The sequence below is a fragment of the Dermacentor andersoni genome, chromosome 1 (assembly GCF_023375885.2).
Source record: "Dermacentor andersoni chromosome 1, qqDerAnde1_hic_scaffold, whole genome shotgun sequence".
NCBI classification, from domain to species: Eukaryota; Metazoa; Arthropoda; class Arachnida; order Ixodida; family Ixodidae; genus Dermacentor; species Dermacentor andersoni.
In genome coordinates, this window is record NC_092814.1 from 133,036,269 (window position 1) to 133,062,027 (window position 25,759).

The following is a 25,759-nucleotide window of genomic DNA, read 5'->3' on the forward strand; positions in this document are numbered from 1 at the left end:
GATAATGTTGAACAGGACCTCATCCTTCGCAATGTTGCACATTCACACTGTGGAATTCGTATGTACGTCTATATCCGCGCATTTCTTCGAGATCGCACAGCCACTGTAGGAATGGGACCGCATCGATCCGGTACGATTCGCCTTGTAGGACGTGGGACATCCCAGGGCTCAGTTCTTTCCCCTACTCTATTCAATATCACGCTCGCAGGGCTCCCCCGGCTACTCGACCAGATCCCTGATGTCGCCCACGCTATTTATGCGGACGACATTACTATCTGGTCGACACGGGGTTCCGACGGAGCCATCCAGGACCGACTGCAGCAAGCAGTCGATACAGTTTCCGAGTACGCGAGAAAATGCGGTTTAAGATGTGCTCCGGAAAAGTCAGAGCTCATAATCATTCGCCCCCGGAGCCGTTCCTCTACTCCCCCTATCACTGTGCACATGGATGGCACACCGATACCACAGGTTAATCGTGCTCGTATCCTCGGCCTACACGTCCAAGCAGATGGCAGGTCAAACTACACTGTTTCCCTTCTATCCAGACAGACTGAGCAAATTCTGGCCATGATCCGGAGGGTCTCCAACAGGCGCTCGAGCCTTCGAGAAGAGGACCTGCTGCGCTTGGTGGAGACATGCGTGATCAGCCACCTTACATACCATCTCCCATTTCAGCGGTTGACCCAAGCGCAACAACTTCGCATAGAGGCAATGATTCGCAAAGCGACGAAGCTGGCCCACGGCCTCCCGAACTATACTTCCACATGCCGTCTCCTTAACTTAGGGACACATAACACACTAGGCGAGCTGCTAGAGGCACATTGGGTCAGCCATCGCCAGCACCTCCTACTCACTCCTACTGGCCGCCATCTTCTCACACGGCTAGGATACTCTGTCCCACCTCTTGAGTCTGAAACCCGTCCAACGATCTTGTCGTCAGCGATATGCCAAGCACTAAGTATTCATCCATTGCCACGTAATATGCACCTCGAGCATGACAAAGGGCGGCGCAAAGCCCGTGTACGATACATTGGCCGCATGCTTGCAAACAACCCGGAAACACATACTTTATACACGGACACATCACGCATGGGGTTCCGACGGAGCCATCCAGGACCGACTGCAGCAAGCAGTCGATACAGTTTCCGAGTACGTGAGAAAATGCGGCTTAAGATATGCTCCGGAAAAGTCGGAGCTCATAATCATTCGCCCCCGGAGCCGAGGCAGCTATACCTCGGTAGTTTTGGATGGCACCGAATCCCTGAGAGACTCTGCTGCAATGCGCGGAATAAATGCCGCTTATCGAGAAATTCTCGGTGTTGCTCTTGCAATTCGATACGCCATCCGTGTTCCTGAGGAAGTGTATATATTGACAGACTCGCAACAGGCATGCCGGGCGTTCCTATCAGGACATGGCATCCCGAGAGCGGCGCACCTAATTCTCAAACAGATCCCGCAAAATACACCAACCACACCTCCCCGCATCCACTTACTCTGGAACCCTGGTCATACCTCGCTGCCGGGTAACGAACGCGCACATGCGCTTGCCCGAGAAATTTCCCTCCGGGCTACTCGGCGTGGTGAGGCAACTAGTTCCTAGTGGGGGGATCCCTTGCTCCGTTACAAAGACATACTTCGTCATTATACACGCATTCGTCGCACCCACGCCGCACCACCGCCGTGCTTCTCGCGGGACGAAGCAGTGGCATTACGCCAGTTACAAACTGCAACTTTTCCAAGTCTTGTCTCTCTCAATAAATTCTACCCACACTGTTATGCAGATCGTTGCCCTGGCTGTGGCAGCTCGCCCACAATCTTCCACGTCACGATTGAGTGCACTGCAAACCTCTTTCCTCCCTTGCCAACTCTCCTTTACCCCTTGCGCAACAAAGAGCTGTGGGACGATGCCCTCCGCGACGGACCTCCCGAGGTCCTCCGAGCTGTGATACAATGGGCTCGAAACATCGCCGGAATCATCTTAGGGACCCTGGACTGAGGGTTCCTCCCACACTGCTCTCGCCATTCAAATATTATTAATAAAGATGTTTTACTCTCCTCTATGGTCCCTTTGAAATTTCTAGCGCACATATTTGTGAATGTAAAATGACCTTGAAACTTGGAACATGCCACAGCTTTGAAAGCAGCACTGTTTCACGAAGCTAAGTGGTACAGCCTGTACAGGCAGCCAACCATGTGCCAAAGTGGCTCAACACTGCAGACTTTCCAAGCCACCACAAGAGAATGACACAGCGTCTTATTCCCTCGACATGGGAAATGTCTGTTCAGCAAGCTCTGGTGTATTGACCTGGCACAACCTTGCAGTTATAGAATTCAATGTTGGCACCAAATGGATTGAGAGAGTGCTCAAGAAATTGGGCATTGTTTACAGCATACCACTTGGAAAAGAGCTTCGAAGAGTTCGCGTCCGGGATGAGAGCGAATGCAGCAGAGAGTGCAAAAGTGGCCAAAAAGAAGCCTAAGCAAGAAGCCATTAAAACAGAAGAATGCAGACTACAAAAAGAAGGTCTCATGTATGTCCCAGGGAGTTTTTAGGTGCCACATATGAAGTACAAATAAAATTGCACAGTTATAAATGTTTGAAGCAAATTTTTTAGTAATGTATGAGTTTACAAAACCACCTGCAAGTGCGAGTATAGTGGTTATATAAGTATAAATATATTTTTATAAACAACCTTACATATAAGAAATGTCTCCACAATTACGTACTTTGGTCCCTCCGAAAACGATATAACATGAAGGGAGACCAAGTTTTCTCATAATTTTACGGTATGGTTTCTTCGTAAACATAGTGAATTACACATTTTAATAGTCATAACTGTTTTAAAAGTTAAGCTATAGCAATTATATTTTTCAATTACACATTGCAATAGTCATAACTGCTTAAAAAATTAAGCCACATTATATTTTGTGTTTAGCCTTATATTATTGCCATAAAGAATGTATCCAATTTTCACCAAACTCAAAGCAATAGGTCAAAAGATGGGTATCTTGACCCGTGTTCTCCTTTAAATAGATAACATAACACCTCTTGCAAGAGAAAGTGGCAGAGAGGGCAGTGCCTTTGACTGTAATATACAGAGCAAGAATGCCAGCTGTAGGCATACTTATAACATGCAATCAAAGGTGCTACACTTTTCCAAGTTTTATGTGAAAAAAAAAAGTGCCATGAAATGCTACCATGCAGAAATATCTTTTTCCTATGGCCTTCATTACACAGCATAATTTTGGCCAACAAACAGGTATCAAAATATCAATAAAGCAGAAAAATTCAAATGCTGCTCCACCACTAACACACTACATAGTTATATTACTACAAAACTAGAAAGAGACAATCAAGTTCCTATGTGTAACTCACTTCTCCTTGAACATCTTGAAAAGTGGTGGATAAGGGTCAAAGGGCGTCTGCGGCGCTTCAAAGCGGCTCTGTGCTGGTAAGTAGCGTAGTGGTTGTGCCTGCACAGAGTCCAAAAAAATTATATAAGATTATTTATTTATTTAGACATACTGTTATATAATCCCCATTGGGATTATAACAGGAAGGCAGACAGTCAAAGAATAGAAAATGTATACAAAGTATACATTTTGTTATACAAGATTGCTATCTGCTTAACCCTTCAATGACAGCACATATAAAGACTTGAAAAAAAAAGAAAGTTTATTTTCTATCTAAATGTGCAACATACGTTGAAAATAAGCATAATTAATGAAAATAAAAACTATATTGCAGAAACTTTTCAAGCAATGAAGGGGAAACACCAGGCAGAAAATTGGAAGTGGGCTTCACCTCAAGTGACCTATTGCTCCATTCGGAATTTGTAGACAGTTCTTGTCATGTGTGAACCGTAGGTGTACATTGCATTTGATTTACATCCCATGTGCGACGCCACTGCAGCTGGAGATCTTGCATCGGTCTGTCTCCTCTGAGCATACTTTCAAAAAAAGCGAGTCACGTGCCCAACTTCTTTCCCATCCTGTGTTCCTACTCTGAACGGAAAAATGACACTTGCTGCCTGTCATTTAGTGTTGGCTGAAGACATTTAGCCAGAAACTTTGTACTCAATACTGACACTCAGCCAAAAAAAAAAAAATTCTGGTATGTTGCCTACTCGTCAATAAAGGGTTAAACAGTGTAAACAGTTTGGGCCACCTATACAAAACTGTGATGCATAAAAGTAATTAGCAATGCTCAAGCACAGCACTTCTCACCCCCACCCCCCCCCCCTCCAACCTCTTAGCCAGAAGACTGGCTTTACAGCTGTTACTGAACTTCAGTGTTAAAGAATTCACCCTCATTTAGGAATTGATGCTGAGGCTGCTACTACCATACCAGAGCAGACAGCTTATTAATCATGGTGACAAAAAACAAAAGCTAGAAGATTCTTCCCCAATATCCGCAAGTACTGGAGATTGACAACTCTCACATGCCAGGACTGGCAATTGCAGTATTCTGCAATTTCTTGCCCCAAGAAACACTAGGCTACCCTGTTATTAGATAGCACCAATCTAGCAATTTTTTCATACAAATGGCTGTTCACCTCCTACATAGTTGTTCCTCAACATGAACACATCACACTGTTGCTGGAAAGCCATGCTCCCTGTCAATAGATAAGCAGTAATTCCAAAATATTCTAAAAGCAGTCAGAAAGCCAAATGCTAGCTCTTCATGTTAAATAGTAAATTGAATACTTTGGCAAGTTTACATTTATATTGTGATTTGAAGAATTTGAATATTCCCACACTTCTATAAGAGACCTCCAAGTACTTCAACAAATTATTCACCATATTTAGAAAGAACTTTGAATGTATAGCAATCGATGCATACCAGCAACGACAGCAATGCACTGACCATTTCCTTGCGAGCCTTGCGATAGCTTCGGCAGAGTAGGTCAAGCGATATGGCTGCTTTATCCAATTCCTCTGAACAGTCCCGCTGTGCGCAGTACTCCGTGTCAAGCTTCAGGAGGGTATACTCCTCACCACTGTCATCTTTCTTTTTCACTTCACATAATTTAGTACTTTCAGCAATCCTGTCAAGAAAGAAAAGAAGCTTTAACGCCACTATAATGCAAGACCATGTAATTAGAGCTATGAACAATAACGTCCATCAGCTGCAGATTACAATGAGGCAAAGAAACGGGAATGCACAAAGCTATAGTCAGTGACTATAAAAAATACAGAAGCCAATTCCCCTTACAAAGGATCATACAAATGTCGGCCAATCAACTCTTTGGACTACCTGCTCCTTACACCTTTGTGGGATCCTCCTCACTGTAGGGGGAGGTTGGTGCATATATGTAAGAGATTACTTGCTTCGTCTACCATGGTGCATATTCTTGACTGAAAATGAAATGTTTTATTTGTTTCTTTAACAGTTTTTTCAGACTGTCCTATTATTTGAACATTTTTTGGCCCCTTCTGTGTAAAAAAGAATCAGTTGGCGCCTGTACTTTGGATAAAAGGTCAACTTCATTTAAGAAAATTTTCAATTAACAATGTAAAACGCCTATTTTGTAAGGCGCTGACTGTATTGGGGATCGATTTAACTATTCCAAACTGGCTGCTGCACATGTCAGCAGTGTGTCATACCATGTCACCACCACTTCCAGTAGCTGTGGTATTATCTTTGGCCTGGTTTACGTCCCAAAGATGAGTTGAACTTGGCATAGGTTTTGAAGTGGGTACATTAACCATTTAAGTGTCCAAGTGTGCCATTTAAGTCCAAGTGTGCTCCTCTGGGCGCTGATGCACACACCCCAGGCCATGCCCGAGTAAAGCCATTTCACACTTTCCGCACACTCCCTGCCTTTCTCAAGATAACTTGTGAACATGAAGCATCTGTAGACTGACTGCTCTATCTACACAGAAGTTCATTAAACTAGAATACTATGGGGGGACTAAGCTTATCTATCAGTGTTGCTTGCATCTCTTGCGTTTTTTCAACATGGCAGACCAGTTCTAAAAGCCCACGTTTTTTGAACCATGCAGAAATTCAAGAACTTCTGAGTTCTGGTTTGGACGACTTCAACGTTGGCTATGAGGTGTATTCAAGTCATAATGACCGAGACAAAGAGGCCAAGTTGCCTGTTGAACACAAATCATTCTAATTAAAGTCGTGAATAAGCGCAAGTCTTCTAACTTCCTTTTTTTTGAATTTTCAGATTTAGAAACAATGAAAAATGCTCAGCAACATGTCGCCAATAATTAGGATTTGAATTTAATGAATTGATGAGTTACTTAGACAGACATTTGTAGCACTTCATAAATACTTCTGGCACACAGTGGACAGAAATACCACGAATGACAAGCATCGAAAGGGTTAAAAGAAAATGTAATTATTCACTGTGCTCGTGAGGAATTGATTCTTTGTATTGCAATTAATAGGTCAGCTGCTATCCATAAAGAAAGAAGGAGACGAAAATTCCATGCGAGTATGCCTTTAAACACTTGCAAAGAATATCATGCCCGACTTAAATGACATCATGATATACTCCACGAGAAAAAAACAGCTAACTCAACTCACTTGTCGAGAGTCATGCGAAGTTTGCACACGAGGTCATACAGGTGTAACTTCTTCAGCAACGCTGTCAAAGCAACTGTAGCTCTTGTAGACTGAAAGGGAAACAAAATGCAAAATATGGAGAAAAAAATTATGTGGAATATTTTTCTGTTTAATTTTTTGCCAATGTGCAAGCATTCAGCACATACCTGCTTCAGAAAGAGTAGCTTGAGCAATATTTGATATCCAGTCATGGGCTCCACTCTCCTGCTTTGATAAAGCTCATCTGGATCAGAAAAGATATCACAAAGTAACAACTGGCATAAGCAAAGACAAACCAGCTCTCAGGAAACACTAAGCAAGCTGCTACCATCTGACGAAATTTCCCAGTTTTCCCACCATAAGTAATGTCAGCAATCAGGAAAGAATGAGCTGCAATAAAAACGCCATGCAGCCTGTCACTTTGTGAAATTTCTGACCTCAACAAATACAGTGGTTAGCAGGTTTCAAGTTTTGCTACCAAATGCTACAGCCACAGCTTACGAATTACTTAATCACACAGCAATTCCCAACACCAAAGCCATGTGACAAAGCATGCTGGGCAGGTTACAGCAAGCCACAGCAATTAGTGTTAGATGCCCCATATCACACAGTTCTTTTTTTTTTGTATTTCAGCTAATCAAAGTCACTTCATTATCACAATGAGGAACCAAAGCTTTCTGGGGTTAAATGTTTTTGTCAAATTATACACAAATAGTATTTTTCTGCCCTTTCTACAGCCCCAAATTGCCCTATTGTATACTGGCTTTTAAGTTACACTCCTATATAAGCTGATTGTGCACAGAAGAGATGGTCAAAGAGAGAGCATAATGTCTGCTAAATTGTCAAACATCTGCTGTATGCATTCTTTATTGGTGGTTATGAATGGAGTCTGTAATATTTCATGAAATTACTTTCAGTTGGTAGATTTCTCTTCATGGCACCAATGACAAATGGTTCAAGTGGCAAAAGCATGAGGCCCACAAAAAAATTTTTCTGTTCCCTTTCGTCACAGCCATCTTTATCCAGACTTTTGTCAAGCAGCTCATGACAAGACAGCAAAACAGATCATGACCTGTAATCCTGCCACCCCCCCCCCCCTCTCTCTCTCTCTCTCTCTCTCTCTCTCTCTCTCTCACACACACACACACACACACACACACGCGCGCACACGCACGCACGCACACAAACACACGCACACAAACACACACACACACACACAGCTGTCAGTTCACCCACTACTGCACATGCCATTACAGTCACCTACTGTTAATTCGATCACAACAGGACTGACAGAACTGGTCGAGTTATCTGGCGAGTAAAATTATACAAGACCGAAACAACACTGAAACATGCTGTTAATTCACTTAGCAGTACTGCATTTAAAGTTACCTTTGCCGTAGCGCTGATGTGTTATGGGGCAAAGCATACCAAGCAGGAAAAAGGTGCCACTGTTACGAGGCATAGCATGTGTTCCTCAATCTGCATACGTACATGTGTCGTCTACAGTCACAGTGCAAGCACTGTGACGCCTAATGAGTTTACTGGCAGGCCTTCAGAGTTTTAGATAGACCCCCGCTTTTTTGTTGGCTTTAAACATCCCTTCGACTTTCTGAGCTTTTTAATTTTACTGCCTTTATTTTCACTAGCTTCCTGAAAACACAGATGGTTTTTCTGCGCTTCACGGTGCACAGCGCGAGCGCATGCATATAATTAAAGAATGCATATTAGGCCCAGTTAATGGTCTCATAAATGAGGACTTAAAGAGCCACAGCAGTCAGAAACAGCTCTTAATGGCTGCCAGTATGCATATTATTTTTTATTTTTTTTTATTTAAAGAGACCTTACAGGCCCCTAGTGGCATTGTGTAAGGGGGGAGAGTACACTTAAAGGTTATACATGATTATAATACATATGTGAATACATATACAAGAAATACAGCGTAAGAAATGCGCTAACATGCAGTAATCTAGTGTTAAAAATTGTGCAAAAGACAAACTGAATGCTTTAGAACGCGGGAGGTCAGTGAACAACAAATTTTCACAAAGTAAAATATAACCAATAGAATTGCAGAGCAAGAGGGACAATATTTGGCTGTAATAAAACAGTATTTAAAGGGTAGTGGCACAATAATAACAGGAAACGCAAGAAAAAATTATACGTTTGGTTATGTAGAGTTTAAAAAATGCGTTGCTAGAAGATGCCGGAATTTTTCCTGGTCACTCTTATAAGCGATGGCGTTAGGAAGATTATTCCAAAGGCGAATGGCTTTTGGAAGAGTGGAGTAGTTAAATGAAATAGTCTTTCCATAGATACGCATGAAATTGAACTGATTGTACAGCCCGTGTGACCTGTAATGAGGAGGTTCAGGAGGCAGGACTGATGGTGCTGTATTATGGACATATTTATGAAATAATGATGGCAGGGTTATATCACGACGATCATGCAAGGGCTGTAGTGAGAGGTCGAGTTTAATTTGTGTTATGCTTTTGTTATAGTCATAACAACGTGAAATAAAACGCGCAGCCCTATACTGGATAGATTTGAGTTTTTCGAGCAAGTATTTCTTATGGGGAGACCAGACGGATGAGGCATATTCAAGCTGAGGTCGAACAATTGTTAGATAAGCTAGTTTACTAATGTCTTTAGTAGAATTATGCAACTTGCGTCTTATGTACCCTAATGATCTTGAAGCATTGGCGCATATGTGTGCAATGTGCTTTGAGCACAAAAGAGTCGAAGTTAGGTGAACACCAAGATATTTATATTGAGTATCATGCAAAATAGTGACGTTATTTATGTGATAAGGAAACGTAGATTTAGTATGCTGGTGGCTAAAAGAGATAATTTTACATTTAGAAACATTAAGCTTCATTAGCCAAGTCTTACACCAAAGAGAAATAAGTTCAAGATCTTTTTGGAGGATTGCATGATCATCGGCACATTTGATGGAACGATGCAGTCATCGCAAAAATGTCGAAGAATGCAGTCGTCTGCAAAAATGCGCACGTGTGAGGAAATGTTATTGGGTAAGTCATTAATGTATATTAGAAATAGTAATGGCCCAAGAACGCTGCCTTGTGGCACACCTGAAGTAACATGCGAAAGAGGAGAGGAAAAATTATTAAGCAACAAAGTACAAATTTGAAGCAGGAACATGAAGAAACATATGTGAATTTTGTAATGCAATTTTTATAGCAGGTCTTAGGATTAATTCCTGCAGTGTCTTTTCTTTCTAGTGCTTCCCTTAGCCTTAGCCTCAGCAAATACTTATGCTAAATTCAAATGGCAGATTCAGAGCACTTCCAGAGCAAAATGTTATACTCTTTTCGGAGCAAGTCTATTTGAATGACCAATGTGGGAGTGCAGGCCAAGTGTTTCAATGGTAGATTAAGAACTGACCTCAAGCAAAGATAGCTCTGCAGAGCAGTTGAGTTCAGTCCACAGGTTTCAGTGAATGTGACTAGAAGTCTGCGTAACGTAGCTCCTTCAGTGGATGTTGCCCAAAACGATCCACGTAGAAAACAATGCCAGACAACAAGCGAGGGCTACATAGTGTTGCTACAGCAATGGATAATTCACATGATGCGATTACACTGCTTTTTCCTTTTGGGAAAACAGCTTGCAAAGCAGATTCTTGAATTCAAGCAGTGATCTAGAGCAATGACTAAAGCTTACATATGCAATGTGTGACAATCTGTTCATTTACTAGCGCAGAGTTATGGGCCTCGCCAAGGCCATTCGCTAGCACTCATGTAAAAATCCAAAAGTGATTTATTGATCCCATTATTTCTTCTCACAGCTGGCATTCAAGTTCGTGTTTATAGGAATCGCTGAAGTTCTGTAGTCAACTTAGTATGCCACAATAGTGAAGCCAAGCCCTGGTGGTTCAGCTGATAACCAGTTTGGCTTTACACCTAAAACTGGTTTCAAAAGATCACAAGTGCAGATGCGGCACAAGGAATGTCAGGTACTTCAGTATCAGGTAGCTCTGGCTGGACTGCAACGCAAGGGTTCCAAAAACAAATTTAGAGCTAGTGATCTCCATGGAAGGTTAGCTCTCTATGGCAATGCTTGCAGGCTGCTCTGCATCTGCTATATGAATTCAGCACAGTTCATGATTGTTTGTTACCACTTCTGAATAGGGCAAGGATAAGAAGGACCTTGGTTGCATCGCCATCACAATGTTGAAGAACACTCTTAACATGGCATAATTAATTAATCTTAGACAGACTTATCTGGTCCCGTTAAACTGCTTAAAGTTAATCTTCTGCATATCTTCTGTGCCCCTAAATATTTACAACTGCAGTGGACTGGCAATATCTTGGCAACAGACAACACCACCGCAGCTCTAATTTTCTACTGAAAATCATGAGACTGCAAACATTTATGTCTATTTAAGGCATTTTGGCACAGTATGGTGCTATTTTTGCAAATGTTTCTGAAGCAGCATGGCACAGAAATATGCAAATGCATCAGAACGGTACAAGTGGCATAGCTATCACACCACCCCAAGCCATAACAATGGGCATATTGCAACAAAGTCACAACACTTCCCAACTACAGACATGATTCTTGCTAATTTACAATAAGTGGACACGATATTAGAACTATTGCACTCCTTCATGGAAAGGAACCAGAAAACGATAACGAAGTGAATTGTAAAAGAAAGGATATTAACTTAGGTCTTCAGCCATGGAGTCTTCAGGAATGTCGACATGGGCATCAGGAGGAGCATTAATTTTACGAGTGAACAGGACACGCATGCCAGCACATCCATATGTAGCTGCATCTAGGGCTCGAACAATTTGCAGCTTTAGAGGTAGTGACATGTATGGCGCCATGAACATCTCCAGCAGTTTCTCCGGCACACCACGGTCCTGCACAATTAAAGGATGGTTGGAGTATGTTTAACTGTAATAGTTGGTGCATGGTAAAAAAGAAATCAAACCGGGCAAAAGACAGGATGGAGTGGAGAGTGCTGTGTTTCAGCACTGTGTCTGCCATCTTCACTCTGTCCCAACTTTTGCACTGTTCGATTCCCTTTTAATCAAGCATGGTTGCTTTTCTTGGTACCTTAAAAACATTCATTTGCAATTGCAAAACAAGAATACCACAATGAAACAATTCGTTTTCCCTTCAAGAAAGCACTGTACATGCTCATCTTGCACACTAGAGCAAGTAAAAGCTTAGTGAACTAGAGCAAGTGAAGCCACACTTGCTCGAGTTTTCTTCACTTTTATGCTACTTAAAACACCAGATGGGAACGAATGTTCTTGTGCCAAATGCACCACACAACAGTAGTCCATTTGTTACCACAACCCTTTCACTATTACAATTGAACCTCGCAATAATGAAATTGGCAGGGAACGCGAAAAAATTCACTTTCGCGGGAATTTTGTTGTTGAGAAATGAGACACCACAGATAGGTAATGCGTCGCAAAACGAAACTTTACTGTCAAAATTCCATCATCCTACTTTGGCAAGCTTGCGAGGATATAGAACCGCACTGCCGACAGTGCAAAGTGTGCTGCATGCGTCGATAAGCAGTGGCAGCACTGTCGTGGAGCAGTATTCTCGGTCAGTTGCTTACGGAGATTCAACCACTTTGGCGAGATTTTGCCTAGCTCGGCACCGCACACAGAGCAACAGTGCTCCACGCATGCAGCAGCATCTCTCCAGCGCACGCTGTTGGCCACAGGCACCAACGCGTCCAGTGCCGAGCGAGAAAATTATTGTATCTTGTATACCCGAAGACAAGGCAATAGATTGAGATTATTGCCCCTTCATGAAAATCTACGCTCGGCACCGAATGCACAAGCGATGCCTGTCGGGTGGAACCAAAACCAGCGTTCTTGAAGCAAGGAATGCGTATTCCCGGACGATCACTCAATCACGGCCCAATGCTCAAGTGCCATAAACAATTCCACGTTGGTGAGACGTGGATTTCCATGTTCTTGTTGCATTTTTCTCGCCGAGGCACACATTATGGACTGCACTAGGTGTGCAACAACCGTCATTACATGTTGGTAGCAACATGCGGCCGCTTCAGACAGGCGATAAAGAAACATGAATGGTGGCCATGATGTGTTTCCGGCGTAACTGCTTCTGGAGCTTGGTTGTTTTTGTAAGCAAAAATGGCAGCTCCCCTGCAAGTGCAATGCGGTAGTATTTTGCACAATTTTAGTGCAAAGGAATCGCATTTGACCACACTTTGGAGGCTGCAAGCTTAGCGCAAGTAGGTAATATACAGGGCTATGTCAAATTTCGTTGATGCAGGATTGTAGCACAGGTCAATTTTGTGAAGATGTTGAATTAGCGATGAGAAAATTGCGAACTCAGTATACTGTAGTAATGGGAGACTTCAATGCAAAAGTGGGGAAAAAGCAGGCTGGTGAACAGCCAATTGGCAACTACGGCGTCAATTCAAAGAACGCTAGAGGAGAGATACTGGTAGAATTCGCAGAAAGGAATAAGCTGCGCATAATGAACACCTTCTTCAGGAAGCGTAGCAACAGAAAGTGGATCTGGAAAAGCCGTAATGATAAAACAAGAAAGGAAATAAATTTCATACTTTCTGCCGATCCCAGCATATTGCAGGATGTAGAAGTGTTAGGTAGGGTAAAGTGCAGTGATCACACTTAGTTAGTGAGGTCTAGGATTCACCTCAATTTAAAGAGAGAAAGAGTAAAATTGGTCAGGAAGAATTAGGCCAACCTAGATGCAGTAAGGGTAAAAGCAGACCGATCCAGGCTGGTACTTGCAAATATGCAGCCTTAAAACAGAGAGATGAAAATGACATAGAGGTAATGAATGAAACCATAACTAGGCTGGCTTCAGAAGCAGCAATTAAAGTGGGCGGTAAGGAACCAAGGCAACCAGTAGGTAAGCTCTCCCAAGTAACAAAGGACTTAATGAAGAAGTGACAAATAATGAAAGTGTCCAACACAAGAGACCAGATAGAATTTATGGAACTGTCAAAATTGATCAACAAGGTGAAAATAAGGGATATTCAAAATTATAATGTGAGAAAGAGTGAGGAAGCAGTAAAAAGTGGATGCAGCATGAAATCAGTGAGAAGGAAACTTGGCATAGGACAAACCAAGATGTATGCACTGGAAGATAAGCAGGGTAGTATCATCAGCAATCTCGAAGGTATGATAAATGCAGCAGAAGAATTCTATGCTGACCTGTACAGTACCCAGAGGACTCGGGAGAACTCCATTCAAAAGAATAATGAACAGGATACAGAAATTCCTCCTATAACTAGTGATGAGTTCAGAAGGGCCTTGTAAGACATGAAACAAGGAAGTGCGGCAGGAGAAGATGGAATAAGAGTAGATTTAATCAAAGGTGGAGGAGACATAATGCTAGGAAAACTGGCAGCTCTCTATATGAAGTATCTATCGACTGCAAGGGTCCCAGAAAACTGGAAGAATGCCAACATTATACTAATCCACAAAAAGGGAGACGTTAAAATAATTCAAAAATTATAGGCCCATTAGCTTACTTCCAGTATTATATAAAATAATCGCCAAGATAACTTCCAATAGAATAAGGGCAACACTGGACTTCAGTCAACCAAGGCAGCAGGCTGGCTTCAGGAAGGGATACTGTACAATGGATCACATCCATGTCATCAATAAGGTTATCGAGAAATCCGCAGAGTACAATCAGCATCTGTATATGGCTTTCATAAATTATGAAAAGGCATTTCAGTAGAGATACCATCAATCATAGAGGCATTAGGTAATCAAGGAGTACAAGACGCTTACGTATATATCTTGGAAAACCCCTCAATTCCACCTCAATTTCGCCACCTCAATTCTCTACGATAAAAGTAGGAAGATACCTATAAAGAAAGGGGACGGACAAGGAGACACAATCTCTCCAATGCTATTGACTGAGTGATTGGAAGAAGTATTCAAGCTATTAAACTTCAAAGGCTTAAAAGTGAGGATCAACAACGAATATCTCAGCAACCTTCGGATTGTAGATGACATTGTCCTATTCAGCAACACTGGAGACGAGTTACAACAAATGATTGAGGACCTTAAAGGGCCCCTCATCAGGCTCCATAGTAAATTTTGCTTATACGCTGGAAGTTGTTACGTGTCCGCTAGGGAGCATTCTGCCGCAAAAATTTTCAAATCGGCTCATTAATAGCGAAGAGAGAAATATTTTAGTGCCGCAAACCCACGATTTCAACAGGCGGGTTCCAATGCCAAGCGAGACACTCTCTCCACTCGCCCCGTCTAGCCTCCACAAGTGAAATTCCTTCCCTGCGTTCACCTATACCGAACCTCAAAGATCGCGCGACGCATACATCACAGGCCCCGCCTTCATTTTTTATTTTTTTTTATTTTCCTCCTTGGTTCCTCTCCTCCACCCCGACGCTGTGCACTTCTGCTGATGGCATTGCACGCGAGCTGTTGTGATTGTCTCATTTCGTGCAGCGCGCGATTTTGCGCGCTGTGGACAAGGACGCATGACTAGTGGTATAATTCAGTGCTACATGAATACTGAGGCAGAACAAGTGGATCGTAGAGCACGATCACGTGCTGGAACACGGTAGAAAATGGCATAGTTTCGGTACCTGCGCACGTGACTGCATGTGGGAACAAGCAGACGAAGCAGAAGTACATCTCTGTTGCTTCAGTGTGAAGTAAAGCAAAAAACACGCAGACATTCTGTTTGTGCATTTTATTATTTCTCTAAACTTCAATTCGTCAATTCAAGCAACAGATCCCACAAATAACAGATGTTGCCTTGAATAATTCTCGAAGTCACGTGTCACCACGAGCGACATCACACTAAAACACGAGTACGTATGCGCAGGGGCACAAGTACGTCACCATCCGGCTTGGAGCGTGGTCACCGAAAGGGAAAGGGAATACGGCGTTCGGATTGAAATTTCAGACCTTTCCACGGCGTGTAACGATGTAATTCTTTGCAAACACGAACGTTAGCACGCATTGTATGCTCTATGCTTGCCAGCTCAAAATGGCCAGACCTTGTGAGGGGCCCTTTAACAGAGAAAGTGTAAGAGTGGTGTTGAAGATTCATATGCAGAAGACAAAGATAATGATCAATAGCTGGGCAAGAGAACAAGAGTTCAAGATCACCAGTCAGCCTCTAGAGTCTGTGAAGGAGTATGTTTACCTAAGTCAATTACTCACAGGTGACCCTGATTATGAGAAGGAAATTTACAGAATATAAAAATGGGTTGGAGCGCATACAGCAGACATTATCAGATCCTGACAGGAATCTTATCATTATCACTAAGAAGAAAAGTGTACAATCAGTGCATTCTACCAGTGCTAACATGTAGGGCAGAAACTTGGAGATTGACAGAGAAGCTCGAAAACAAGTTAAGGGGGGACGCGGCCTTTGAAAAAGAAAAATTGCGAGAAAAAGTAGGTTTTTGGAAAACCACATAGTTGGGCAATACGTCTTATAAACTACCATTTCGGTAAATATCAACGTCTAATTCATTGTGAAACTATTTCAAATAAAGTTTATAACGAGCCGCGGCAGCCCTCAAGTGACGAGCGAGCACTCAAAATACCCCTACTTCGCGCGAACGCCATTTTTCCACCGCTCCCCAGAGCGCTGCCATTTTGGTGTTGTTCCCTGCCACCCGACGGCAGCAGCGGCAGCACGGGAGAGGCGTAAATCACTCATGATTGGAGGGCTCGCGAGAGCTTTCAAGTTTCCCGCCGCTGAGACGCGAAGCTGAGATTGGGCGAAACGCACGCTCCTCAAGGACGCGGGGGAGCCCGCGACTCCCATTGGCTGCTGCGTGCGATGACGTGGTGGTCTCCTGCATCATGCATCCGGCAGTCATCTGCTTCAGCTCCTACATCGCCGGCACCCTTTGTGTGTTCCACTTGCCATTGTCTATCTTTGCAGCTGTTCACATATTCTCCAAGTTTCTACCGTCCTTACGAGACGGTTTTAAACCGTCTTTACGAGACCGTTGTTGCGTTCAGCCTGCCGATTGGTGTGTGGTCAGCCACGATGCGCCCAAAGAAACTCAAGACGCTATAAGTGTTCGATGCAAGGAAGCGTTCTATGAAGCTCACCCGCGTGGCAAAGCTCGCCACTCACCCGCACGCCGACGATGATCGCACCGATGGTTCCTGTGGGGCAGCTTCTGCTTCATCTACGCAAGAGCGTGGTTGCATCGCACTTCTAGCAACGTGACTCCTGCTTCACCGGCGCAAGAGTTTGTCGTGACGAGTGCGCCTGGCGTCTCGTGCTCATCGACAGCGGCTTCCACATCCTCTCTTTCATCTGCCTCGGACAGTGCGATCGCTTCGTCCACTGTGCACTTGAAAACACGTTTCCTGACGTGTGAGGAGAAAGAGGCAGCGGATAAAAAACGCACTGCTGTACAACGAGGACTTGGCGCTATGTCAGCGACGGAGCAAAAATTTCAAGCAATGGAGTGCGATCCTGAAGCTGCCCCCGCTACAAGTGAAGGCGAAAAATTTCTGCTTGTGCAAATGGATGCCCTAGGCGACCTGCTATCCGGCACTCCGTGCCAGCGGTGCTTCGCGACTGGGATGAAGGTTCAAGGAGGCACCCAACTTGGACTTGCAACAAAGCTTGAGCTGCTATGTTTACATAGTAGAGTAGTTGCAAGGTCGTGGAGTTCTGCTCGTCAGGATGACTCAATGGCCTTTGACATAAATATAAGAGCCATTGTGGCAACAAAACAGATAGGGAAGGGACAATCAGCCCTCAATGACTTTTGAGCAACGATGAACGTGTCCCATGGTGGCCTGCATCATGACTTTTCAGAAGCACTTGTAGAAATTCAGGGAACTGCAGACACAGCGCATAGACAAGTTCTGTGCAGAATCTGCTTCTGTTGTGAAAACCACCTAGAAGGAAATGGATCCATATTTCAGCAGGGATCTCACAGTAAACGTCGATGGAACATGGCACAAAAATGGGTTGGAGCGCACACAGCAGACATCAGCAGTTGGTGCAATAATTAAATATGATACGGGCCTCATCTTGGACGCCATTGTTTTATCGAACCAGTTCCTTGGTTGCCAAGTAGGACAAAAGCCCGGAGACCCAAACTATGTAAGCTGGCAGGAGGATCATGTGTGCCAGAGAAACACTGACTCTAAGTCTGGGAGGATGGAGGTCGAGGCAGCTGTCATCCTTTTCTCACGTTCGTTGCCAAAGCATAACCTCCGTTACACAACGCTCGTGTCTGACACAGATAGTGCCACCTTCTCTGCCCTTGTGCAAGAAAATGTTCATGGACTGGTCCCCATTTCAAAAGAGTAATGCCTGAACCATGTACAGAAGAGGATGGGGACAGCACTGCGCAACCTTGTGCATAAAAGTGAAAAGGCTTTAGGAGGGAAGGGCAGGCTGACAAAGGCCCTCATCAACAAGTTGACCGACTATTATGGCTGGGCCCTATGGAACAATTCCAACGATGTGGCTGCAATGTAGCGTGCAGCGATGGCATCGTACCACCACGTGACATCAACAGACTAGGATCCTCACCACGACTTGTGCCCTGAGGGTGCAGACTCGTGGTGTCATCATAACGCCAGCAAGAGTGATGGTGTGCCACCTACGAAGCATCCGTACAATCTTCCAGGCTATGTTGCAGAAGCACTGCTACCTGTTTATGAGTGCCTCTCACAGGCTTTTCTTCTGCAACGCTGCCTGGGAGCAAAGACGCAGAATGCATCAGGATCATTTCACTCCATGCTGTGGAGACAGCACTGCATGAGACAGTTTTAAGATATAATGCTGGCTGCCACAGGGCTACCCAAGAGCTATGTTCATCAGTGGGGCTAACACCTGGCCACCTGGCCATTCAACAGACAGCCAAAAAAGATACTCTGCGCTTGAAAAAGGCCAAGAAACCATCGCAAGAGAAGGTGGAAAGGCGGCAAAAGAAGAAAGTGCCTAAGGATATCTCCAGTTATGCTGCAGGGTCATTTTCGACCAACATATGCACTCAAAATTTTCAAAGCTCATTTTCTCAACGTGACTTCTTAGGCTGGTGAGGCTGCTTGTTCTAGCCATATCTCTGTAACCGCTCATCAGATTTTCAGAAGTTCTTTTTTTGTGTGTGTGTGCATCTGAATAAATTTCTGAGGGCAAGACAAGCCCATTTTCTTTTTTAATATATTGTGTCTGTGATTTGTAATATTTAATCAAAATTTGATTGATAAAATCTTTATCACCAACACTAAATTCGGTGGTCTGCTAAAATTTTTCAGCAAGGAAATTTAAAAGAAGGGCTCTGTCTTGCCCTGAGGCATCCATCTGGGAATCATCATAGTGAAATTCATAGTTGCAGCACCTTTTGAAAATTCTTCAGGCCTGGAACGAGAAAACCATGTGCACCATTCTGACATATTGCTGCAACTTGAGAACCAGTGAACATAACTGCATGAAATTTTGTAGTTCTAGTAATGCTTTTGCCATGAGTCTATCCTGAAAATTTTATTAATATATCTCAATAAACAAAAAAGTTGATATCCGAGGGTAGCCTCCCCCCTTAACCCTTTCGCTGTCACGGACGTACCGGTACGTCATCGCGCTTCCCCCCCGCAGTGTCACTGACGTACCGGTACGTTCTCTATCGTGCGTTCAAAATTTCGCGCCTGAGCGCAAAGCTGGCGCTCCTGGATTAGCCACGCCACCTGTTGACTCTTTCTACAAGTTCGTATATTCGCCCCGATCTGTGTTAATCCATCTATTGAAGAGTACGGTGCGACTGCCACTCCTCACCTTCTCTTTGCTGAGTGGCGCGGTGGCTCCGCGTTCGCTAGATCATGCGTCGCGCGCGTGTGGTTATGGGATCAAGGGTTGTTCTGCCATCTCCGCTGGTTTGAAGGTTTTTATTTTTCTTCTGTTGGTGTGTCTGCTACGGCGCGTCAAGTTCAGGCGCACGTGCCGTTGCCTCTCCGAAAAGAGTGACTCGATTGCTGCTTTCGCTCTCTCGCCGCACCCTCGCTTCCGACTTGCAGCAGTAAACGTAAAGCCCTTCGAACTTTGTTTAGCCTTTTACCATCTCCCTCTGTCTTCTTGATCACGCAACGTCCCATTTCTCTCCGTTGTGCGGACGACTGAAAGCGCATCCTCCCTGCGCGTGGTTACTTTCGGATGGCTGAGCGCGCGGGAGCTTCGTCTGCTCATTGGAGCGGTGGCTCAATTCCGATTCAGAATACGAACCGAGCTCGGATTTGGACTCGCACAGAGTCGCATGCGAGGAATAGGGTTCCGCATCGTCAGATTCGGATGTTGAACGGATTATATAGTCAGGCTGATGATGATGGTGATGTTTACTAACAACAGCTGCAGAACACTGAAATGTGCATATTGCATTGACTATGTTATTTGTATACCAATCATACTCAAAAATGAATTGCTATGTTCATTCCCTGTTATGCTCGTTCCCTGAAACCAAGCCGACACTGGGGGTGCGTCACGGCCAGAAAGGTCCGACAGCGAAAGGGTTAAGGACTGCACGAGTGATGGAATGAAGAATGCTAGGTGTAACTTTAAGATCCAGAAAGAGAGCGGTTTGGATCAGAGAGCAAACGGGGATAGCCTATATTCTAATTGACATTAAGAGAAAGAAATGGAGCTAGGCAGGTCATGTAATGCATAGGTTAGATAACCAGTGGACCATTAGGTTTACAGAATGGGTGCCAAGAGAAGGGAAGCGCGGTCGAGGATGGCAGATGACAAGGTGGGGCATTGAAATTAGGAAATTTGCAGGTGCTAGTTGGAATCGGCTGGCACAGAACAGGGGTAATCGGAGATCACAGGGAGGGGCCATCATCCTGCAGTGAACATAAAATGGGCTGCTGATGATGATGGTGACATTTCGTTGCCGCGAGGTACGAAATGCATTGAATCCTATGGGCGTTCACCAAGGATACAAAAATATTTCGTTGTCACAAGAATTTCGTAGACACGGGATTTCGTTATCGCAGGTTTCGACTGTACCTGCTAAAAGGAGCATAAAATGCATAAGTAGTGTAATGCCAAGCATAGTCATTGCATGTTAACCTGTTGCAGACATAGTTCATTAATATCTATTTAGGCACTAATAATTTACAATTCAATCTTCAAACTTTATATGTCTCTTTTGTTCAATTCCTCTGTACAAATAGGTGTCTCTAACAAAACATCAATGCTTTTACAGCAACCCATGCTGAAAAGGTACTGTGAGCATTATCAGCATTGGTGCAATGCTTTGCCATAGCTGCCTTACCTTCAAGAGCCACATAAAAGCCGCTACTACGTACCACCATCCTAATGGCCCTGGCTAGAAAGGTGCACTGGGCATGGGAAGAAAATATTAATTTGCCTGTGCGGGAGAGTTTCTGAGAGACATGTGGGAGCGGGTAGCATGGTCAATCTATGCTTTTATCCTCCTACATCACTGCCTGCCGTGCTTTTGTTATCTTACACGTGAAGTGGTTTGCTATGTCCATAATAGTGGCAATTCTAGTTTGTAGAAAATCATCAGCCTCACTTGACAACGACCACAAAGACAAACAATATTCAGATGATGATGATCTTCTGTAACACATGTGTGGTTAGCAGACAAATTCTGTGACTGGCAATTGAACTGGCGCATTCCCTCACGTCACCGTTTTGTGAGCCAATGTGATGAGCTGTGAAGTCATAGAATTTGTGGTATTCAGCAGTTGTGTTTATATAACCTAGATGGCGCTAGGCACGCGCCTTATCAAGTCAGCTGACGCCCGCACCTGTATATATATATATATATATATATATATATATATATATATATATATATATATATATATATATATATATATATATATATATATATATATATATATATGCTCATCACGGACTAATAGAAAAGGGTGTTGTTCAAGGTACGGCCTGGGCGGTTCACTTCGTGGTTCTCCAGCGCCCGCGGCGTAGTCGGGCAGGGCGCGACGGCGGATACAACAGTTGGCGACGAGGGTGGGATGTGACCGAAAGCGGAAGCAATGAGCCTACATCAACCACCCGAGTTCCTGCCGACGCCCGGGAAGCCCGCCATTCCTTAGATGCAGTGGCACCGCCTTTTCAAGAATTATCTCCTGGCATCGGGGAGCGATGCCCACCCACCTGCATGTCGTAAAGCTTTGCTACTGCACTGTTTGGGTACTGAAGGCCAATGTTTGTACTACGCATTGCCAGAGAAGAAACCGTCGACCCCGCATGCAGAGGAAAAGGATAAAGGCGGCACGAGCGACGAGTATGATGCAGCAGTGGCTACGTTGGACGCTTACTTCACTTCTAAAACAAACATCGTTGAGCTGCATAGGTTCAGACAGCGCATCCAACTGCCTGGGGAGACCGCAGAAGCATTCATTACGGCATTGCGCGAGCTGGCATTGAGTTGCGACTTCGGTGAGCAAGTTGACGATTTCATTTGTGACCAACTTGTAGCGAAAAGGAGAAACCATGATCTTCGAGAACGCCTACTTCTAGAAGGCACTTCGCTTACTCTTGAACGTGCGCTGGCTATTGCGAACAATATTGAAGAAGATACGAAATACTCGCTTGAGCTGCAGTCATCGGCGGCAAGCATTCAAAAGGTGGAAAAACATCAGATTCCATGCTGTACAGAACCCTGATTACCGCTACCTCAGCAGCACAAAGTCTTGTTTTCGTTGCGGGTTTTCACAGCATCTTGCAGATTACAAGAAATGCAAGGCGCAGAATAAGATATGCAGCAAATGCGGTAAACGAGGACATTTTCAGCATGTCTATAAGAGCGGCATATCAAACAATCAGGCCGAGAAGTTGATACCTGCAATACATCAGGCGACCTCAACGTCTTGCTTCTCGCACGGCCGAGCAAAGCAGGAATACACCTCGAAGTCCTCGTGCAAGATGTACCCACACGTTTCCTTGTAGATACGGGCTCTGTGGTCTTGATTCTGTCCACCGTCACATATTCAAGGTTGAAATGCCTTTCCATGCGGCCGACATCAGCACCACTTTACGATTTTTCTAGGTGCAGGATAAGCACAGAGAGTGTTTGACAGCGCCAGTCGTCTTCCAGGGCTGACACGCCAACATACTTTTCTACGTCGTCAACAACGCCACTGCCATCCTCGGCATCGATGCCATCGAAGCACTGCAGCTGCACATCAATGGTATGTCATTCCAATGCACCCACATTATGCAAGCGCCACAAGGCCTTGATCCGGAACTGTTTTGTCAGTTTTCGCCCTTGTTTGATGGAAAGTTAGGTCTGACAAAAAATTTTATTCATAAGGTCAAGATAAGAGAAGGAATCACGCCTGTTGCTGCTAAGTTACGGCGCATGCCATTTTCGGTGAGAGATCCGGTACGTGAAGAGCTGCAGTGCCTTGAGCATGATGATGTCATAGAAAAGGTTGATGCGTCTGAGTGGGTATCGCCAATTGTAGTAGTTGCAAAGAAAAACGGAAAGATAACAATTTGTGTCGATCTGCGTGAACCAAACAAAGCGATCGTTGTCGACAAATTTCCCCTGCCGCACATGGAATAACTATTGCACAAACTTCACGGTGCAAGGTATTTTTCCATGATTGATTTAGCAGCTGCCTACCACCAAGTCCTGTTGAGTCCTGAAAGCAGAGAATTGACTACCTTCAGCACTGATAGTGGATTATACAGATTCAAACGAGTCTGCTTCGGCCTTGCATCAGCACCGTCTGCCTTTCAGAAAATGATGGTCACTATTTTGCAGAATGCAAAAACACTTTGTGCTACATCGATGATGTCCTTGTGTATGGAAGCATACGTGAGGAACACTTCCAAGAATGTGAAACAAGTCTTACACTTGACTGTAAAGTCTGGATTGAAGCTGAATGACAAATGCATTTTCAATGTACAAGAAATAGACTTCTTTGATCACAGGATCAGTCACAAGGGGATACTGTACGCCCTTTACAAAGCAACACTGACGCCATTGAGGCTGCACCGGTACCAACAGAGACTGGCACTTTGCGCTCATTCTTGGGCATGGAAGGTTATTATGCCAAATTTGTGGCTGATTATGCGGTGCTTGTCGAGCCTCTTTGTGAGTTGCTATGTAAGAATACCCCATTCACTTGGAATGATGCAAGACAAGTTTTTTTCGAGCAGCTGAAAAGTTCCTTGGCCACAAGATGTTTACAACTATTTGATCCTGTGGGTGACATTATTGTCACTACAGATGCCTCGTCCATTGGTTTGGGAGCAGTGCTGTAGCAGACAAGAAATAATTGAGCAAGTAACAATTGCTTTTGCTTCACTCAGGCTTGCCCCACAGGAACAGAAGTACTCCGTTGGGGAACTGGAGGCCTTTGCTTGTTTGTGGCATGCAAACATTGGAGAGTACAGAGGAACCCCGTTCATACGTTTTTCACCGGACCGGGGAAAACAAATGTAACAGCCGGGAAGACGCAACAGTGAGGAAAGCTCCGAAAATGAATGAAAAAAGTGCAGCTTCAACTATAGACAATTTATTTGCACAGAGTGCGCTTAGGGCTTAAAAAAGTCTAGAATGGTGGCTTACCGTTTCTTTCGCTCGCTAGAAATCACCACACATTTCTCAATAGCCTGGAAGGCCGCATTGCTGTCAGCGTCGCTGTGAGGTGCGACGTACCTGCGGAGGAGGTCCAGAGCCGCGACGGCTTCTCCAAAGCTAGGATTTGGCAACTCCCCGGCGTCATGCGGCTCGTGCTCCTCCTCGTCACCGCGCCACGGCAATGGCAACGGACGAAGGAATATCCGCGGGAAATTTTGCCCTCTTTGGCGTAATCATGCTAACGATTCTTTAGTATTGCTGCGGAGCGCGCGCGTCCGAGCAGCCCGGTTGCGCGCGGCGCAGCGTGGTTTCGCGAGAAATGTAAACAAGACAGGAGAGCTGGCCCGATAGGCGGAGCAACGCCATGAGAAACGCCAACTTCCGGCTTCACTTTAGCTTCACAAAGAGTGACATCAGGGCCTCTCCCGAGTTTCCTTCCTCCGTGAGTCGACCCGTCCAAAAACCATGCGGTGACCGTAATCACAGTGATGATAGTGAGAGCATTTTTCACGAATGGCCACTTAGTGGCGGCCTCTCGAACTGGCGTGCGGCTTCTTGCAGCCAGTTCTATGGCCAAGCCCGGCCAAAACTCATCAAAAGCCAAAATGGCGGTTGGAGCGCGTTGCCTACTTTAGCCCAGGCGAGTTCGGGGTGCTAAGTTGCGGCGTATCATGGGGGAACGTTTTCACAGCTACTACGTAACAGCGGGGTTCCTTATACATTGGAGCCTATAAAAGCTATGCCGGGAGCGGATGAAAACGCCGTAGCAGCCGGGAAAACGCAGCAGTGAGGAACGTAACAGCAGGGTTCTACTGTATACGTTTGGGGTCACCCATTCACATTGCGCACCAACTACCAGGCTCTGGTCACACCCCTGAGTACAAAAGGAGTAGGTCGACGTCCGTTCCGGATTGCAAGGTGGCACGCCAGACTGATGGCATACGACTTTTCGATTGAATTCCAGAAGGGTGAGAGGATTACTGTTGCTGATGCTCTTTCAAGGATGCCCCTCCCAGGTCATGTGGAGGAGGAAGAGAGAGAGGAGAGCGTTTGTGTTCGTCTCAACTTGCGTTAGTCATGCGGAGTTTGTCGTTCAAACTATGCAGGACCCTCTGCTTCAACAGGTCGTAAAGTGGGCGACTTTGGGATGGCCTGCAGTGAAGATGTTGCCTCCCGAGGCAGTTCCGTTCTATTGGGTGTGGACTGAGCTCTCAGTCGTTGGAGACCTCCTGTTCGTCGTACCTTCGTCCCTTATAGCATGGCTTCTTGACGCAGCCCACAAGTACCATCCAGGGATTAGAAGGACAAAGCAGCGACTACATGAACAATACTGGTGGCCTGCTATGTGCAAGCAGGTAGAACAATTGATTGCATCTTGCGGGGTATGCCAATCAGTTAACAAGTCTGCAATACCGGTGACACCACCCCTGCAGCCAGTTGCATTCCCATCGGCACCATGGCAGAAGCTAGGAATCGATATTGTGGGCCCTTTTTCTAATGTGCCTGCAGATTGCCATTTTGCTATTACAACCATTCATTATTTCAGCAAGTGGCCAGAGGTTTGTTTCTCGGCAAAAGTGACTACCGCAACAGTCATCTCCTTTCTGCAAAGCATCTTCAGCAAG

The 25,759-nt window shown here is 44.7% G+C and overlaps 1 protein-coding gene and 2 pseudogenes across 8 annotated transcripts in view; 2 read left to right on the plus strand and 1 right to left on the minus strand.

Annotated features, from left to right (window-relative positions):
• vir (VIR_N domain-containing protein) overlaps positions 1 to 25,759 on the minus strand; it is a 353,139-nt gene that overhangs the window by 216,745 nt on the left and 110,635 nt on the right. For all 8 annotated transcript variants that reach the window (XM_055062055.2, XM_055062056.2, XM_055062054.2 and 5 more), the window contains 5 exons: positions 11,238 to 11,436; positions 6,727 to 6,803; positions 6,542 to 6,630; positions 4,868 to 5,048; positions 3,377 to 3,474 (listed from right to left, as the gene is read on the minus strand). In XM_055062055.2, the coding sequence (XP_054918030.1) occupies positions 3,377 to 3,474; positions 4,868 to 5,048; positions 6,542 to 6,630; positions 6,727 to 6,803; positions 11,238 to 11,436 (644 nt within the window). The remainder of the gene's footprint in view (positions 1 to 3,376; positions 3,475 to 4,867; positions 5,049 to 6,541; positions 6,631 to 6,726; positions 6,804 to 11,237; positions 11,437 to 25,759) is intronic.
• Positions 16,387 to 18,600, plus strand: LOC140215444 (uncharacterized; annotated as a pseudogene).
• On the plus strand, positions 21,577 to 25,341 carry LOC140215445 (uncharacterized; annotated as a pseudogene).